This window comes from Manis pentadactyla, chromosome 2, assembly GCF_030020395.1.
Source record: "Manis pentadactyla isolate mManPen7 chromosome 2, mManPen7.hap1, whole genome shotgun sequence".
NCBI classification, from domain to species: domain Eukaryota; kingdom Metazoa; phylum Chordata; class Mammalia; order Pholidota; family Manidae; genus Manis; species Manis pentadactyla.
In genome coordinates, this window is record NC_080020.1 from 3953156 (window position 1) to 3969153 (window position 15998).

General features: G+C 47.7%; 1 protein-coding gene across 4 annotated transcripts in view; it reads left to right on the top strand.

Moving 5' to 3' along the window:
* DCLK1 (doublecortin like kinase 1) overlaps positions 1-10811 on the top strand; it is a 291499-nt gene extending 280688 nt beyond the window's left edge. For all 4 annotated transcript variants that reach the window (XM_036904979.2, XM_036904978.2, XM_036904983.2 and 1 more), the window contains one exon: positions 5135-10811. In XM_036904979.2, coding sequence (XP_036760874.1) covers positions 5135-5192 — 58 coding nt within the window. In that variant the 3' untranslated portion in view covers positions 5193-10811. The remainder of the gene's footprint in view (positions 1-5134) is intronic.
* The last annotated feature ends 5187 nt before the right edge of the window (positions 10812-15998 follow it).

The window sequence follows — 15998 nt, forward strand, 5'->3', positions numbered from 1 at the left end:
GTCTTAAGTTTTAATGGAATACCAAGGCACTAAGCTGAGGATAACCTTGCCTTAAAAAAAGGTAGGAATGAGGGAGGGGAGATCCTATTTACTTGATATCTGGGAATTTTTTGTGATCGATAAAGAAAAAAGCAGCCTTTCAGAAATGGTTGAAAGGGCCCAGAATTTATATTTGTGATGCAGTACATCGGGGGGAAAATGACGTTTTGAATGTGTTTTTTGGGGGGGGTTGGGGGGGAGAGTGGTTGTCAGTTAGATTATATATTTTTAATAGCAGTACTTTTTAAAATTATGTAATAGCACACCGTTCTAATTCCTTGCTGAATTCATCTATTTTGATCTACATATGGGGCTACAGAATTCAGTTGTAAAATTAGAAATGTATGTATTATAGAGGCAAGTTTAGTTTAGAGTCAGAATTATAATCTTCTAAAGAGGTCATATATGACAGTGCTCACTATGCTAAGAAGGGGACCCACAATAAATGGTTGCTGAGTAGATAAATAGGGGTGCACAAGAAAAAATTAACTTTGATGGAATCCTTTGATCATATCTGAAACATCAATCATATTCTTAAATATTGGCTTGTAATTCTTTTAACTTCTCACTCTTCTGTATTATAACGTCGCTTTGGGTTCTTCATAAGGTACATAGTCATCTCAAATGATTTAATTCTGTATTAAGAGATACTACATCCCTGATGGTGTGCCAGCCGGCTGGGCATGCTGGAAAATGCCAAGAAGCCCCAAATTCTACCACCAGGGCACTTACATGGTATTTGGGAAATACGTACCCAAAGGGTAGTAGGAGACCAGTGTGCAGTAAGCGCCAAGAGTTTGGTTAAAACAATACTTGCCTGAGGAATTTGAAAAGAAAAAGTATGATGTAGAGGGGAAATTTGATCAAATCTCAGAAAACAGATCAATTTGAGTGGGTGGGAGGGAGAGGCGGCCGCTGCCCGTTGGCACGTGCGCCGGTGAGGATGGTGGACGCGCTCGCAGAGGTGTATTGGTGTCACTGCTCCTTGCAAGTGAAGCAGCCCACACTGATGGCTCCAGCAGAAAGGAATGGATTGCTTTATGTAATCTGGAAGGCCCCGAGGTGGGGTCTGGCTTCGGGGCTGGGTGGATTCGGCGCTCAGTCACGGCTTGGCCTCTTTCCACCCTCTGCCCTGCCTCCTTGGGTCGCCTTTAATCTGGAGCTCCACGTGGTGCCAGAAGGTGGGAGGCAGCGCAGGCCTGCCATCCTCTCCTCTCCAAGGTGCCATTCATTCTAAACGTAAAGCCCCAGCCAGAGTCCCCTGTGTTTTACCACCCGGCACGGGTGCCCATCCTGAGGCGAGCGAGGGTGCTGGGGAACGTAGTAAGCCCAGGCTTGCTCCTGGATCACAAGCCCACCCCGAGCCCGCTCTCAGAGATGGGGGCAGGGGCAACTGCACTGGAACCGCGGGGCACGGGGGTAGGGGGTGTCGTTCACCGTAAGCAGGGGAGTGGGTGCTGTGCAAGAACATCGAGTGGCCGCTAAACAGTGAGTCTGTGGATGTCACAGGATCATTTTGAGTAATATCAGAAACTAGACACTGGAGATTTGTACCGTAGGCACATTGTAAACATTAGGGCAAGGAATCGGACTTTGTGAGGGGCTGTAAATAAATCGGACCTGGGGATAATTGACCTGTCAGCTGTGGGCAGGATGGACGGCGGTTTGGGTTCTCAGGAGGGAAATAATGTGACCTCTGTTGTACTGGCCCATATTTCAAAAGCCACAATGCTTAGTTTAGAGTATCTGTTGTGTGCTGTGAACTGTGGCAATCAGAGACAGGATGTCCCAGACTTGATCTCGTCCTCCAAAGAGTCTACACTGTGGCAGGGAACACAGTGAGTTAGAGCCAGCTGTGGCGTAGGCAGGACGCACAGTGACAGCAGCAGCATCCCCTAGGCTTCATGGGAAGACAGAGGGAAGAAGTTCTTAAAATGAATCAGTCTAAGGAGCTAGAAGCAGAGGGAAGTGAACCCCAGGGAGGAGAGATGTGTGGACAGGGACGCCCTAAGCATCTTTGAGTCTTTGGGAGCAAGATGGTTGGGAGCCCTAAACATCAGTTGTGGAGCTTTTCAGGGTATCATGGGGACCTGGGTGGACAGGCAACTACCTCTGTGCCATCAGACCCAGGTGTCTAGAAGTCTGGTGATTGGACATGCAGTGGACCCAGGCTTGCTGCTTCTAAGAGAGGGGACCTCAGGTCCCCCCGGCCTTTTGGCCTCTGATGCTGCCTGTGGTCAGTGTCTTCTCTGCAGCTCACTCTCGTTGGGAGTGGAGAAGGCGTGAGCTATCGGCGGGCAGTGGCTCCATTTTATTCTGTTTCAGTAGGCTTCAGAGTAACTGGGAAAACAATTTCCTTGGGACTTGTGCAGGAGGAGAAGTGAGTTCTGTTCCTAGTTAGTGATGTGAGGCGGACAAGTCTCTGCACATGCCTGGACCTCAGTTTCCCTGCCTGTAAAGGCAACACATTGGATAAAGAATGCTTTACAATTCTCTTTCCATTCTAAGACTCTATAAACGCGACAGAAACAACCGTCCTGCCCTTACCCCCTGACAGGTGATCCTGACGTGACACATGGCCAGCTTCCAACTCCAGAGGGGTCGCTGGTCAATCTGTGCAGCTGGGAACACCGGAGCATTTGGGCCCAAGGGCTCATCTACACAGGCGACCATTTCAGAAGCTGCTAACTAGAGAAATGGGCGGGAGTGGCAAGACCTGAGTGCTCAACAGGACAGGGGAGGGGCTTTCTAGATGGAGGGACAGGTGGGGAAGAGAACGTGATTGCCCTTACCAGGATTTGGAGAAATGAAAGTGACAGTGAGGGAATGGACGGGCCAAGCCTGGGCTGAGTGCCACCAGCCCTGCATAAACCAGATCACAGTCTTCGTGAAGAAATGGCCCATTTCAGCCACTGTGGCCCAGAGTGTGACTTGGAATGACCGAGTAGATTAGGAGGAGATGAGGTAAATATGGAGAAGGTGCCAATAAGCACAGGCAGGGAAAGTAGTCCCAGATAAGTTCTAATGTGAGCTTCCTGTTTTCCTTCTTTCTTCTGGTCTGCAGTTAACTTAATTTTGAAAGAATATCTTACATCGAATGGTAAATTTAAACAAAAGCTCAGTCTATTTCTGGGAGCCTTAGCCATTCAGAAGGCATTTGCATATCCTTTTTTAACTCCAACAGTTTGGGAGGGCTGGGCGGGGTTATGCCTGCTCCTTATTTGGCTGCGAGCTGAGTGAATTGTTCACACAGCCGGCGGTGGCTGCAGTGGGACTCAGAGCTCTTGACAATCAGCCCGATGTGCCCTCCTTCCCCACACCCGAGAGCGTCAGCTCCCTAGTCAGGATTCAGTCCGAGTCCAATGACTTCCTTCTTTCTCAAGAAGGTAGAAATAAAAATATTTTTTATGACCAAGGGAAGAGTTTATATTACTCTTGGATTAACTACAGAATGTTTTTTATGTAAGTCAGACTAAATAGATGTCTGTTTTTTGTGTTTTTTTCCCGCAAACATTCAACTCTACACAAACAGAACATTTTCAGTTTGCTTTGAAAGCAGAATACCATGTGTTGTGACTTTACAACGTTTTAAATAAAGTTAGGAATTTGGGTTTACGATGCTGAAAATATAATAAATCGGTGGGTATAAGACCAGAACTATATGTATACATGAACGTCCTTAAAAATTGAACAAGTGGGACAATCAAAGGCAGACATTTCAGGGGAGCCACTATAGGATAACTATTACATTAACAGTCCAGTGAAACAAGAAGTGGATTAGTAAAGCTTATCTCCCTCGGTGATTTGTAACGCTGCTATGCAGCGTGTGGTTAGTTTTAGAAGCCAAGCAGCTCAGCCTAACGAAGCCATTTACTGTGCTGGTTCTATGCACTGCCTCTGTTCTTCTCTTTATTACTTCATTTTGGGACTTTGAGTGCCTTATTTTAGATCCAAGATTGCTCTAATGCTATTCTGCAGTTGTATGAGGGGGCTTAGCTTCCACTTGGTTCTCAGAACCAGCCGAGCTATAAATTTATCTCTGTCCTTTGAAGAAGCTAACAGTAAATTTTCAACAGGAAAAATGGTGGCATATATCCCTGCAGAGGAAAAGTAATCTCTTAAAAGCAGAATAACCCCCAGGCTCCATCCTTTTAAAGAGAGACTTTCAAACAAGGATGCCTTTAACTTTTATATGTGTCCGACATTTTCCTTCAAGCTTTGTACCTATTCTTCTGCTCTCTGTGTTAGGTTTCTCGGTGATGACCCCCTTCCTCTTCCACCCATTAAATCTGTAATGAAGTCATGCAGTGCCCAGTTCTGATGTCATAATAACTTCCAGAGCTGTGGCTGGCTAGCGCATCCTGCAGGGCATCTGAGGCTTTCTCAGGAACATGAGGCCTGGAAGACCTACAAAACCGCACCTCAGTTTCAAAAAGACCCACATACTACAGGGGCCTTACACTCCGTAGAGTAAAATCCATGGGAAGCTTCCTAGTTGGTTTAATTGCACTCGAAGGAGTTTTCAATTTCAGGAGTTGGTTTCGTTAAAATTAAACCAGTCCTTCCCAGAGATCCAGCCACACGCCCTCATCCACAGTTAAGATGATTTGGAATGAGGAGGTGCTGAAATAACAGGGCAAACTTGTGGCCCTGTGTCCATGTCTGACGACTTCACCGCCCTCATCCTAATTCCTCAGCTGCTTGAGCTGAATGTCGATGAACGAGGCACGCCTGGCACCCTCCCGTGTCACACACTCAGGCCTGGGGCACCCGTTCCGGGGTCTGCGCTCGCCCGGGAGTGGCCAGGTGCAATCGGTGTGGAGCCGGGGGGCTGTGTTGGTGGGGTGGGGAGAGGTCGGATCCATGCCAGCGTCCACCCCGCGCAGGCCTGCCCCGGTCATGACCAGTGCATTCAGGAGCTACACCCCAGGGGAGCAAGAGGGCTCCCGGCAGCCACTGTCCAGAGAAGTGAGCTGCTGTGCACAGGTTAACGTGCCCGGCATTATTTTTCTGACCTTGGAAAGTTCCAGAAAGCGTTTCTTTTGCCATTCCCTTCAGCCTAATTGTCCTCTTTCTCATTTTATGCCCCTGCTAGACCACCGCTCTTGATAAGGAGAGGCAGGTTTTCCGACGAAGACGCCACCAGGATGTGAGGAGCCGGTACAAGGCGCAGGCAGCTCCCGCCGAACTCAACTCGGAATCGGAAGACTACTCCCCGAGCTCGTCCGAGACTGTTCGCTCCCCAAACTCGCCCTTTTAATGAGACCCTTTTACTCCAAGTCCTAGCTTGACCCTTTGAGACTCTTGAGATTTTTTTTTTCCAAAAGTTATGTAAAAACGGTTTCCTCTGATCTATCCAGCACTCCATGCTTGAATGGCAGGACAGAAAGTGTGTCTTCTGGTTACCTTTGTAAGGAATTCCCTTTGCTGAATGAAATGAGGACGGGTTGTTTGGAAAGATGGCAACTTGCAGCTGATAAGGTCCTCAAAGGGTTAAGGCTCATTTGCAACTTTTTAAAAACATAGAAGCAATGAAATGTTTTCATCAGTCAAGCTAGGATTTGCAGTATGTAATATAGCACGTTAACCCTCTGAGTGCACAGGATTTTATGGAGAACCCTGGGGGAATTTTTCGGGCCTTTGGATGTATACACACAGGTTTCTTGACTTTGCTAAACATCAAGAGGTGTTACTAGATGCTGAGGTGTCCAGACACAAAGGGCACAGAGAATGCTATCTTGCTCATCCTCTTCTGTGGGTTTAGAACATGGCAGGTTTATAATGTAAGAGTAAGTGCAGCACCTCTTTCTTCTTCACAGTCCTACTGAGGTGGGTTTTTTCATTAGAGGTTTGACCGTCTGCCGCCCTGAGTGGAGGGAACAGGGTCTGCAGCCGCAGCCTGACCCAGGAAATAGGTGGTGCCCCCGGCCCAAACTGTCTCCATACGAAGATGTGCTGACGACGCCCCAGAAATGCCGCTCCCATATCAGCTGCCGCCAGCACCAGCGCAGACCCTCAGGAAGTTCACCATCCTGCGCCTTGTGCTTGGTGAGCGAGGGTCTGCCTGCGCAGTATGAGACACCTACAGGGAAAAAAAAACAAAAACAAAAACAACTGGTGGAAAAGAGCAATAAATTGCCAGGTGCTCTACAGGGCTGGAATGTGACACCGAAAGGAAACAAGATCCTGTTCGTTCTCTCGCCTGCTTTTCATGCACTGCAGTCTTCAGTGTGAAATACACATAAAGCATGAACCGCGCCCGCCGGAGCATCGGGGCTCAGGGGAGCTGGAGGCAAGGCTTTGCAAGGTGGCTGAGGAGAAAGCACAGTGGGAAAACTATCCAGAATGTTCTAGAAGGGGGTTTGAAGGAAATAAACCACTGGAAATAATCCCATGTGCACCTTTAGGTTAGCTACATAGCGTCTCCTGGGAAGAACAGGATGGGAGACTTGAAAGATACCCCTGAGTTTAAAATTTCCGTGCCCTAAGATGACCTTTTTTGTACCACTGTTTCTAGCTGTCCAGAGGGATGCGTTTTGCTCCCCATGGGGCCAAGGCTTGTCTGAGAGCCGTATTTTTACTCCTGTTACCATATCTCTCTCCCCAGCCCTGTGTTTCTGGTGGGTGTGTTGCAGAGCATGGAATGTGGCCTGAATGGGGGCCTGTGGCCTCCTGTTTGTACCTGTGCTGCTTAGGCCAGCCACAGTGTCTCAGAGGCAGGGGCCCAGCTCAAATGACCTCCTGAGGTTTGCTCAGCTCTGTGACCCAGACAGACAGTGAGGTCTCATGAGATTTGCATCCGGATGGCCAAACGGTACTTCTTGTGCTTCGAGTACATGTCAATACCCTGCACATCTTGAAATTCGTGTTATGACCTTTCTAGTCAGTTCTTTGCTTTCAAATATACATCGGTCTTCAATTGCTGTTTGTCACTCTTCAAGTCATAAACTATGGTCTGTATTAATATAGGTTCTAAAATCACAGCATGTCATGATTTTTTGCAACAGTCCCCCAGATTTTTTGCTCTCCCACGTTTAGGTTAGATAAAACTTCAGTCTGCGTTGTCCTGACATGTAACCAGTAGATCACTTAAGGTAAGGGTTTTCCCCTTTTAGAGAGTCCTAAAATAACATACAACATGGCAAAGTAGCACAGATCACATGGGATTTTAGGGGGTGGAGGAGAGCAGGCCAGGAAGGGTGTGGGTGTGTCAGTAGATCCCACATGAGTAAAGCACCCTGAACTGGGCAGAAATGACAGCCTTCTCTAGAATTATAAAGTAAAGCCCTATTCCAAGGAGGACAAAGAAATGACTATATAGCTTGGCCTCGGCTCCAAACGTCTGGCTGTAAAGAATCCTGTGAGCAAAGGCCCACCTGTAGTGTGCTGTCACCTTCCTTTTCTTCTCTGAGTAACTTTTTCCCATGGGCATTACATGTATTGCTATAGCCTCTAGTGTGCAGAACTCACAATGCACAGCTCAGTCCTTCTTGTTTCCAAGTCTTGGGGGACTGTGGACTGTGTGAAACTGAAGAATTTTTCCCAGCACAGTGCGGAGGGGCAGCTTGGAAGAATACAGGGCCCATTGAGCATGGAGACCCCAGCGCATCCCTGTAGAATCTGAGGGATCTATGCTGAATCAACAGTGGAATGTGACCTGTCAAGTAGAAATATTGAGTACTCAGATGGAATGCAGTCTCCGGCATGAAGCTATTGAGATCCTGAGCGACAGCGATGTACTCAGAGGGTTAACAGACAAGCACAGGGCATGCTGATTCCGTCCGTGTATCCAGACTGCTTTGCTTTTAGCCAGTACTTCCGAATTTTGGTTTTTTTCATGACATTCTTGGAATAGTTCACATCTGACATAATTAAGTGGTGGTGTTCTTTAAGGAATTTCTATAACCAAATCGATCTTATTTTTTATTTCACTTTATCATAGAAGACATATGTACCATTATGGCAGTGTATCTCTGTACTTAAAATTGAATCATTGCCACGGGTGTTTCCATATTTTTTTTCTGGGTATTTAATATAGCTTTTATGGTGATGGCCTGGTGACAGGGACTGTCTCTCCTTTACTGACACATGACCAACCCCATGGTATTTTCAAGGGAATTTTAAGGTTCATCTTTTTGGTTCGGTAGTAGACTAGTTAACAGGAACTCATTCACTATCTCTGTACGTGAGAACTGTTCATATCGATGAACGCGTTTTTTTCTCACCATCGTAGCAGAAGTCATTTTATTCGTCCTAATCAATGAATATGTGATTTGCTCCAGATCATTAGAAGGAAAAGTGAGACTTTGGTCATTGAAAATGTTTTTACTGTAGCCCTCATATGACTTACATGTGGTGCATATTAAAATAAGCAGAGAAAAAAGATACGAATAAACTCCTGAAAAGGTTTGGTGTCTTGTATTCAGTGAGACGTTCCTGCAATGCTCAGCATCCCCCCTGGGGGGTGTGGTTAACAGGCCCGTCAGATATTGTTGAAAGAAAGCAATATATCCATGAATGTAGGCTAAAATTGCAATCCTTTACCCCTTGCAGCATATTTCAGTCAGAAATAAAGAAGTAAAACTGGCTTAGCTTAGAGGGTCACAGTGGTACCGTAGTATGAGCAAAGCACAAGCACCTATTAAGTCCTGGTTGGTTGTTAGCCAGCGGGGCCCGCTGGACAATTCTACCCTCCTTGCCAAAGCGCCACTGTGCTTGGGGACCTTGCTTGGTATTATTGTGTCACCTGCTAGCCCTTCTCCCGGTAAGGATCTGTCAGCATTTCCATGATCAACTTCTGTTTTCAAAGGTTTTATATTTGACCATAAAACGGTGCCCCAGGCTGAAGCTCCTCACAGAATGAAGGTTCACTTCTTCTCTCTGCCCAGTTTTCCCAAGAAAAGGACAACCAGAAAAATCTGGTACATCCCTTTCTTCCTTGCAATTTTGGAATTTTGGAAAGCACCGAGATCCAGCATAGTATTTTTCATGTAATTCTTCATTCGGATGTGAGTTAAAAAAAAAAAAATTGAGTCACCTGGCATATATTGTAGATAACATCTTTTCTATAATTTGTAAATCATTTATTATTAAACTGCTACATGATTTTATTTTGTCCCATCAAAGAGTTTAAAAAACTTGAAGTTGGTCAGCTCAAAGGTCAGCCTTTCCTGCCTGGTGTCTGCCGTTTCCATTGGGAGTTTGGGGAAAATACTCTCAGACCCTTGCTTTGCGTGTAGTGATAGAGGGTCAGATACATGCTTCTTTTGCAGATAGGGGTTTATGGGTTTCTTTATTTAATCATCAAGTTCCACAGAGCCATTCTAGACTGTTTGGGGAAAATAGTGATTAAAAGCACTTCCAAAATTAATATTTTTGTCAATTCAGGTATGAAATGAGTGTAAATTAACACACACTTCTTTTTGTTTAAAGGCAAATAAATCAACAGAACTTGAGGACACACGAAACATTCAATCATTGCAAATATGCTTTTTAAATGGTCTCACTGGTGCTTATACGTGAAACAGTAACAACTGGGGTCCCTAGGACTGTCAGAAGGAATCTTTAACTTGTGTGTAATTACGTACTTGAAGAGGAGGTGCTTTTAAGCTAGGCTTTTATTTTTTAATCATCTCAAATATGCAGCCATCCCTCTAGTAACATTAAGGGTTGCAGACAAGGGGGAAACAGAATATTCAATGCAGAAGCTTAGAAGATGCTTCATGTTGGGATGTTTTTTCCCATTGGGTTTTTTTGTTCTTGTTTTGGGACTTCAACACAAGATGTGGTGATCACTTTTCAGTGAGCGTGCTTCTAACTGGCAGGTGTTTTGATCACGAGGTTTGCAGTATCTTGCCTTGGAGACAAATATGAGATCTAGTATCATTCTTTTTCCCTAAATGAACAGCAAGCTCTACAATTAAACCACACCTGTAAATTTCCTCAACATTCCTCTTTGGCCAACTGAAGTGAGACCCTGACCCTTAGTGTTGCTTTAATGTAAAATTGTATATTTTTGTCTGTGATATACTTTATTAATTTAAAGTAAATAATAGTTCTAAAAGGCTTCACTGTCGGTATTAAGGGAAGGTAGGATTTTAAAAGTGATGATAAAGATGCTATCATGTCAATTCATTCCAGTCCAATCAAATGTGGTAAGAAAAAGACCTTGAGTAGTTCTCCAGGGACAATTTCTCACTTGCCATTGACATTAATCTTTGATGTATTCTCAGAAAAAAATAAAAAGAAATTGAAACTGGTCCAAGGTTAGAGTCATATCCTTGATAACTATTTTTTAAATTTTATTAGGAAATTAATAATAGCTTTTTTCATTCTAGCTGAAAGAAAATTATTAAGGGATTAGTTGAGTGTGAAATTAAATAGTATTTTGCTCATGCATATTAAAAAGATGGACTAGGAACTTGGGCATTTAAACAAGTTTCTGAAAGGTTTCAATTTGGTGCGAGAAAAAAAATCAGTGTTTCCTTTGAAAACACTGAATTTATCAATTGCTGCATGGATCAGATGGCATAGGTTAATCTGTGATTTTCAGAACCTTAATGAAATAAATTCCAAACGATTTGTATCCATGATTAAAGCTGGAATGAGATCCAATTTTTTTCCTAATCTCCCAGTTTAAGCTAATAAATGTAGGTTAATGTGGAATGAAATCATCTGTGATATATTATGTTCATTTATCAACTGAGCTTTTTTGATGTTGCCTGTTTTTATGTAAAACATGTTCTTAAAGTTAATAAAATAATAGTACTTGGTGTATGAACTACTACGTATTACCCTAGCTGCAGTGCCCCCTCCTCAATTCACATTGCCATCACGGAGCAAATTTCATTTTAGTTCAATTCATAATTGACACATTCAGTCCACGAAGGACTAACCCAGCTGTGTTCTTGAGGGGAATTCTCTCTACGAAAGGTTTTAAAAATTAGTCATGCGGTCAGAGTGTAGCTTTCCCACATGTCCTCCATAGCAGAGTGTCTATTTCATGAACATAATTCAAAAACAGCTATTCCAAAAATGTCCCATTTCATATATTACCTTCCTGCCTGGGCCAGTGACTTGGATAAACACAAAGAAATCCAATACTGTGCAGTCTTATTTTATCCTTCACCCCATGTGCACAGGGTCTCCAGAGAAGAGTGTTGTTTTATCCACAAACCTATGATTAGCTGCCATTTTTATAGCAGTTTCCCTTTAGGCAATCCGCGGCAACATTGACCTTAGAGAAAACTGCACAACGGTACAATGGAATAAAATTCTTTTCTGCATTTCGTAGTGCTAGGAGATTGTAGTCGGCCAGCTAAAGGGACTGCAGGTCGATGCCTGCAAATATGTGTCGTATGAAGGTGCTGGCCTATCTCCCAGTACTGATAAAAGTAGCCATCGCGTCCCCTTTCATCTAGAAGCTGCTCCAGTGGTCACTCTTTCCCTTTGGTCCTGCCCCTTGTCTTGGCTCTCTGGACAACGGCTGTCAAACATTGGCTGAAGTGACTGCTTCCTAAGGACCGTTACCTTGTTTTACGAGGCTGGCGTCTCCACCAAAATCCTGCCCTCGGGAAAATGGGCCCCTGATGCAGAAGCCTCAAACGCCGGCAATCCTGGGACTGAACAGGGTAAAACTGCCATATCCGGAGATGGGGAAAGAAAGGCCTTCTGCAACTCCTACTGGTTGGTAGTCGGAAAGGTAGTTTTATGTACAGATAAGGAAGTTGCGCAAAGAGAGGTGAATGGGTAGCAAGGAGCAGGTAACAGAGCATCCTGGGAAATGCTGTAACGTCTCCACCGCAGAAGAAAGGCTTTGCCCTGTCTGGGAAGGTGGCCTGCTTCCCCCAGCTCCAGGAGGGGCACCGAGGGAGGACCGGGAAGCCCACCCACCAGCTGGGCCAGCCGCATCCACGCTGGCCAGCAGCACGGCGACAGATGTCCCTGCCAGCTTGCCTGCACGTCCCAATCATTCATTCAAGTGTGTCTTGAGTAAGTGCCAAGGACGCGGAAGGCACTCCGTTTGGGCTTAGAAAAGAGAAGGGAAACGCCGTCGTCCGCGGTGATTTTGACTATGGATCTGAGACTTCAAGGACAAGAAAATCTCTCTCTAGCTCAAAGGTTTGCCCTTTATTCTGAGACTCCTGGTCCAGAGTTGGGGAACACAGACCCCCATACCCAGTAAGACCTCGTGTTTGCATCCACTTTGACTTTCTCACTTGCAGACGTGTTTACCATCTGCCTGCTCCGTGGTGCACACACCCTGGGGTGCTCTTGGCTTTGGTCCTGGCCTCTGAGGTAGGCGGCCTCCCAGCGCCCTCTCTGCCATCTGCAGTTGGCGTGCGATTCTTAAACTCTGCCGTAGACTAATTCCAAACCGTGTCCCTTTTCAGCAAGCACTGTCAAGGCCCTCCTGTGAGTGGCGTTCTAGAGGTGAAAACAAGTCACGCTTCCTGCTCTGAAGAATCTCAGCTCTAGTGAGAAAGCTTGCTGGGTGTCGTGGGTTGGGGTGACTGATTTATCACCCACAGATGGCCGCCCCCGGTTTGCCAGGGGCGTGCCATCCCTACAGGGCCGAGACAGGCCCTCTCAGTGTGGGGAGGCTGTCTGCAGGCCAGCGTCAGTCACATGCAAACACGTCTGCAGTCCACTTGGTTACCGCAGTTTGTATGTCACCCTTAGAGAAGCCCAGAAGGAGAAAAAAGGAAGGGAAGGAAAGATTAAGAGAGGGATCATGGGAGGGAAGGAAGGAGGGAACAGCCAGAGCCCCAAGCTGCCTCCAGCCTTGAGACCCAGCATGTCACACGGGCCCCTCCCAGAGCTGCCGCTCTGGGCACGTCACCTGCTCCCATCCCGAGCCAGTTCCCACCCGGGACCGGTCCCTCCGCTGGGTCCTGGGTCACAACATAAAAGACCTCACCACTGCCCCCTCCATGTCCCAGGTCCTGTGTGGGAAACGGGGACAGTCACCATGTGGAGTGGCCAGGGCTGTGACAGAGGACAGCTCCAGACATTAGGGGAGCACTTTGGAAGTTCCTCTGCGATGGGGGATTTAGAGGAGGTTCTTTGCAGAGGGGCCCCTGAGTGAGGGCATGGGGGATAAGGAGGAACGGGCCAAGAGAAAGAGGAGGGGGCATTGCAAGCCATGGGGGGCACTGAGGGAATGAAGGGCGTCTGGACTTGGTGAGATGGAGGCATGGAGTCTCCCCACCGAGGCCAGCGTGCAGCCCCTGCAGCTGGGGACCCGCAGAGGCCGTGCCAGGGAACAGGCACGGGGACAGTCCATGTCCATAAATAAGATGAACCCTAATCGCCCCTCATGCATTGGCAGAGGGCAACCTCCCCATTCGCACACGGGCACTGGCCACATGGCCACCCTTCCTCTGAGAAGGGCAACCTCCTACTCACAATATTATCAACTCACTGCTCACAGGGAGAAATCATATTCTTCTCTCCCAGGTTGCTTCGCTTCTGGGAAAAAAAAAAAAAAGAAAGAAAAGAAAAGAGAAACCCACTGATCCTGAAAATAGCACGCGCCCTCCTTCCTGGACAAATCCACATTGTCACCTTCCCGCCAGCAGGGTGATAATTAATGTTCCACCCGAGAGAGGCTTCGTTATTCCATCAGAATCACCTATTAATTTGCTGGATTCTTCTGATTAAGCAGTGAACTTGTCATGGCGGCCGCATGATTTGGAATGTGAAATAGCCTTTTGTTTTCAACAGGTGAATCAAGGGCCAAACCAGTGCAGACGATTTCCATTTCCTCGCTCGCCGTGACTCCTCTGTTCTTGCCACTGCGGGTGTCCCGTTTTTGACATTTCCTAAGTCCCCTGCTCTCCTGCTGAGTAAACCATTTTTGCTTCTTCAGTAGCTGCTGTTGTTCCTACGTGCTGTGTGTTCACATGGGTTTCTTAAATTGGAAAACTGAAAATGTCCTGCTTGGGATGGGAAGGAGGTCTCATTCTCAGATGCATCCTCCGACTCGCTAAGGTGCCTCTGCAGCCTCGTGGTGGCCTGGGTTCCCCTGAGCGGCCCACGCCTGGCTGTGCTTCCCTGTGGCAATAGGTGCGTGCCTTAGTCCCACTGCCTGCCGGGTCTTCTCCTCTCATCACGATTGCGCCGAAAATGTCTGATGAGAAGCCCACCAGGGCAGCCATGGTGGACAGAAGGAAGGAAGCAGGTGTCAGCCAGGTGACCTGAGACTCCAGCAGGCCTGGAGTTGCATTCAGAAAAGTGGGGAGAGCAAAGACCCAGCAGCCTAGGTGAGCACACCGTGGAGAGGGTGTCTCCTCACTGCAGAGCCTCAGATCTCTTTAGTGTCGGCTGAGCAGAGCCTCTGTGACCCTTCGTCACCAGAACCCCGTGGGCAGCAACCAGCGTTTACGGTAGCAGATGATGCCCTGGGCCTAAGGGGCCACTCACGCCAGTCACCCTAGTGCAGCCACCCCAGCCCTGTCACCGCCTGCCAGTGAGCTTATGCTAATGTGCAGGCGCTTTCTCAGTGAGAGGGGCCGTGGGCTTGCAGACCCAAGGCGGGCCTCCTGCCCTCTCAGTGCCCAGCTCTATTCAGTGGCATTTAGCAAGAACAGCCATGTGAGCCCTGGCAGAGACATGCTTCTTCGAGGCTGCAACCTGCTTTCCTCCCTAGAGGCCCATCTGCTCTCTGAAAACTGTAAATGCACAAGGTTTTGCTTCTCCTTAATGCAGCCCTAAATCCAGACTGGCCTTTGGGCAAACTCCAACAGACGTCTTAAAGCCTAGAGGTTTGGAAATCATTCCCAAGAAGGTTAGGGCTCCCAGGAGAGGCCGTGTGCCCCTAGGAGAGGAACAGAGAGCATTCCGAGGGAGTCAAAGGGACAGGTGGTGGGAAGGCTGTCTCCTCTTTCCTTCCGGTATGAATATGTCCTGAAATATGTCCCAAATACAGAGTCATCATGAACCCCGTGAGCCAGGGATGCTATGACAGAGAGAGGGGGCTTTTCCCTTCTAAAGTCCATTGCATCAATATTCAGCTTGAGGGGCTCAGAGCAGGCACCACCACGGCTTCTGGGGGGCTGTGAACCAGCAAGCTCGTTCCTCCAATGCGCGGCATCAGGGCCCCGGTGCCATGGAGAAAGCCCAGTGGTATCACTATGCAGTTATCCTTAAAGTGTGCAGTGTATGTAGTGTGTGTTGGGGGGGTTGGGGGACAGTGTGGTGGTTTAAAAACAGGATCCCACGGGAGACAGCCCAGCTAGCTTCGTGCCCCGGGCGGCTTACCTGTTTCTCAGGGTTTGCCCTCCTGCTATCCCCCTAGACTGCCCTCCCTCTCCCAGTGTCAGGCGTCATGCTGCGCTGCGTGCTGGCCTGAACTGCTTCCCGGAGCTCCCCCTGCCCTCCTGCGCCGCCTCCGGCTTCATCATCTGCGGGCAGGGGTGGCGGCTCCAGTAACTTGAGGTCTGAGGAGTCAGCCTCAGAAACCTTGCCATAAATCAGGAAGGTGCCGTCCGGCATCTAGAAAGTGGGGGGCTCCTTCTTCGGTGCCAGCTACTCTATTCTCAGTCCAAGGCGGCAGTTTCCTGTCTCCCTGCCTTCCCCCAGGACTGAGCCTCTTCACAGGCATCTGATGTGAAAGGCTGCCTGCCGGCCATTGGCATCTTAAAAATGTTTACGTGTGAAATCACCAGACCATTATCTTCCTTCCACGGGAGGCCCAGCTTTAACAATCAGCCAGTGCACCCCCCCCCCCCCCCCCCCCCGGTATTGACTTTCTTTCTTCCTGTTGGAATGGCTGACAGCAGAGCGCCTGCTGGAATGTTCACTGCGTCTCTGGAGAGCGAGACGCCCGCTGTGCCCCTTATGGGGTGATGGGGTCGTGGAGGAAGGGGCCACATTTGTAAGTATAAGCAGGGATTCATTTCGTGCAGCTGATGGAAATTTCTGAGGGCAAGAATTAGAGATTCCCCTTCTCCTGGGGA